At 49.9% G+C, this 2,869-nt stretch overlaps 1 protein-coding gene across 1 annotated transcript in view; it reads left to right on the top strand.

The window, feature by feature from the left end:
• LOC112548727 (C-type lectin domain family 1 member A-like) overlaps positions 1-2,869 on the top strand; it is a 12,385-nt gene that overhangs the window by 5,450 nt on the left and 4,066 nt on the right. Inside the window, exons 4-5 of the mRNA XM_025195304.1 lie at positions 167-213; positions 2,642-2,681. Coding sequence (XP_025051089.1) covers positions 167-213; positions 2,642-2,681 — 87 coding nt within the window. The remainder of the gene's footprint in view (positions 1-166; positions 214-2,641; positions 2,682-2,869) is intronic.

Raw genomic sequence — 2,869 nt, 5'->3', positions numbered from 1 at the left:
GAGTCCAGAGCCTTGGATGGTGGCAGCGGGAACCCCAGGCTAGCGGGTGTGCTCCGGGAAGGGGTCGGCCAGACGGGAGGCACCCTAAGGGAGGCACTCGGAGCCTGGAAGGTGGTCGGGCGCAGGGAGGTGGGCGGCTCAACGCAGGAGCGCCCCCTACTGGCCCGCCACAATGCCTTCCAGGAACTCCAGAGGAACAGCCTCGTGATACAGGTAAATGATGGGAGAGCAGGAGGTATATGCTCAGGTAAGACTTATATCCATTCTAAAACTACTGTGCTGCAACTTCAAGTCATTGGTCTGATCCTACTCTTTGCAGTGAGAGAGAAAAGGTGCTTTCCCTCTTCTTTATGGCAGCCTTTCAGGTATTTGAAAACTGCTTTCATGTCCCCTCTTAAATGCCTTTTCTACAAGCTGAACATGCCTAGCTAGTTTAGCCTCTCCACATACGACTTGCTTTCCATCCTCTTTATCAACTTTGACCCTGAGCTCTGGACCTTCTTTAACTTCTCCACATCCTTTTTAAAGCACGGATCTCAAAACTGCACACAGTAGCCTACATGAGGCCAAACCAGTGACAAGTAAAGACACTATCACTTCCCATGTCTCGCACCTACTGCTTCTATAGGTGCATCCCAAAACCGTGTTTGCCTTCTGGGAAGCTGCATCACACTGAAGACTCATACTGCGCCTATGATCTCCCAAGATTCCCAAATCCTTCTGCATAGTGTTACCATCCACCCAGGTGTCACCCATTTTATATTTGTGTTTTTGATTATTCCTCCCAAAGTGTAGCAGCTTGCATTTCTCAGCATTGAACTTCATCTTTTTAGCTTCAGCCCAGCTTCCTAATCTGTTGAGATTAGATCCATTTCATTTGCATCTCCTGTTCTCTAGCATGTTCACAGGCTGACAGAGAAATACTTCAGAGCATCAGCGAACAATTATTTTGGCTGGAAGGCCTCTTAATGAGTTTGGTGAGCTATTAAGAGCTGTAAGAGTAGCCCCACTCCTGGTCACCATCTTGTGATGGAAGTCCTACCCCCTAAAGGCTGAGCTTTTCTACCCAAAGACCCTCTGCTTGCCCCAGAAGTGCTCCTTTTCGGAAGTGGGTTTGCCATCTTGGAACTAGAAAAAACAAACAAACTATATACTTACAATTAAACATCCACAATAACATATTTTAATTTTATTTTTAAAAGAAATTGTTGTCCTGATTTCTGTGTGTTTGCATTGTGTATATAGAGGTGATTGCATAATAGCTCAAAATGAAGTCTTACATCTGTATATTATGGGGTTGTGGAGGGGTGTGGGTAGGTACAGGTGAGTGGACATGGGGTTTGGGTAGGGCTTTGGGGGGGGTGGATATGTGGATGTGGGGTGTGGGGGAGGGTGTGGGGGTATATGTGGGTGGGTATGGCATTTCTGGGGGTGTGGAGGGGAAGGGTGGTCGAGGGTGTGTCTGGGAGGGTTGGGTGTGCATGCGGGTGGTGAGTGCATGTGTGGGGTGGGGTGTGTGCGAGTAGTAATGAGTGGGGCTCCCTGCAGAGGAACGCAGATGTTTGTGGGGGTGTACATGGTGGGAAGGGTATGGGGGTGTGGATGAGTGCAGTGTTTGTTGGGTTTGTGATTGTATATATAGGAGGATGTGGTTGTGGTGTTTGCAAGGGAAGGTTTGTGGGTATGGTGGTGTATGCATGGGAGCCCCCCGCGTACTCCCCCCTGAGATGGTCAGCACCTGCCCCTACCCCACAGCAGCCTGGAGCCCATGCACCCTGCGGCGCCTCCACACCACCACCAACACTGTGCAGGCCAAGCGCACGGGCTCCCAGCAGGTACTGCAGGAAGCACCGCACACCGGTGAAGGGGAGAGGCTGTTTTTCCCCCTGCAACAAGCACACATCTTCTCTGCTGCCGCTGGTGCTGCTGCAGCTGTTTACCATGAACAAGCGAGTCTGCAGCAGGCACAGGGTGGCTCAGGGCTGCACATGGGTCCCCCTTAGTACCATAGTTTTTTGGCCACACGTGGTTCTGTGTGAGAGGCGCAGAATTATGCCCACAAACTTCTAACATTCAAAGTAATGCACGGAAAAAGAATGCTGCAACCTTATTCAAATGAAAGGTTTTGATATTACCCACAAAAAAAAAAAAAAGTTGGGTGGGGGATGATTTGCCCTTCGGAGTGTGATGTTATATTGCAAATTAATGAGGACTAGGAAATAGAAAGTTAAAACAGGTAAAAATTCAAACAGAATACTTTCAAGATGTGGAAATCTTTGACTGACCCAAACACAGAATGAACTGAGGTTTTGAGTTGATTAAAATGCCCAGGAGTTTGCCATTATTCAGACTGAAAATTGAAAAATTGTTTAAACACTCTAACCTTTCAGGGGAGGAAAAAAAAAAAACACTTCCCCACCCCACAGCAGCTATTACTGTATTGAGCCAACTTTGAGGCTGTCTCTTGTCTGCCTGCTTCTGCTGTTCCTGGCTCTTGCCCACCTCTCAGTACTGGGGACAAGATCCTAGCTTCTGTCCCCAGATAGAAGTTGAAGGAACAAGGTGGGCATGAAATCCCTCTGTCTCCAGCGCAGGAGCGATGGGGGATGAGGGAAGCTGATTCTCAGTGTGTGTGTTCCAGGGGAGAAGTGTCCATCACAGTGGGTTGTCCGCAAGGACACATTGTGGCAGAAATGCCCCCGTCGGTGCCCCTCTCCAGAGATCTGTCTCAGCCAGCCTGAGAGGCTGCTGTTGAATCTCTCACAGCAGGGATCTCGCTCCTTGTCTGCAGACAAAAGCCTGGCGCCTGGGAGGCGATGCTCTGGTCACCTGGGCAGGGGGGGGAAGACCCGGCCCTGCGCGCGGGCCC

The sequence above is a fragment of the Alligator sinensis genome, unplaced genomic scaffold (genome assembly GCF_000455745.1).
Source record: "Alligator sinensis unplaced genomic scaffold, ASM45574v1 scaffold756_1, whole genome shotgun sequence".
Classification (NCBI taxonomy): domain Eukaryota; kingdom Metazoa; phylum Chordata; order Crocodylia; family Alligatoridae; genus Alligator; species Alligator sinensis.
This window is presented reverse-complemented; position numbering and strand designations above follow the sequence as displayed.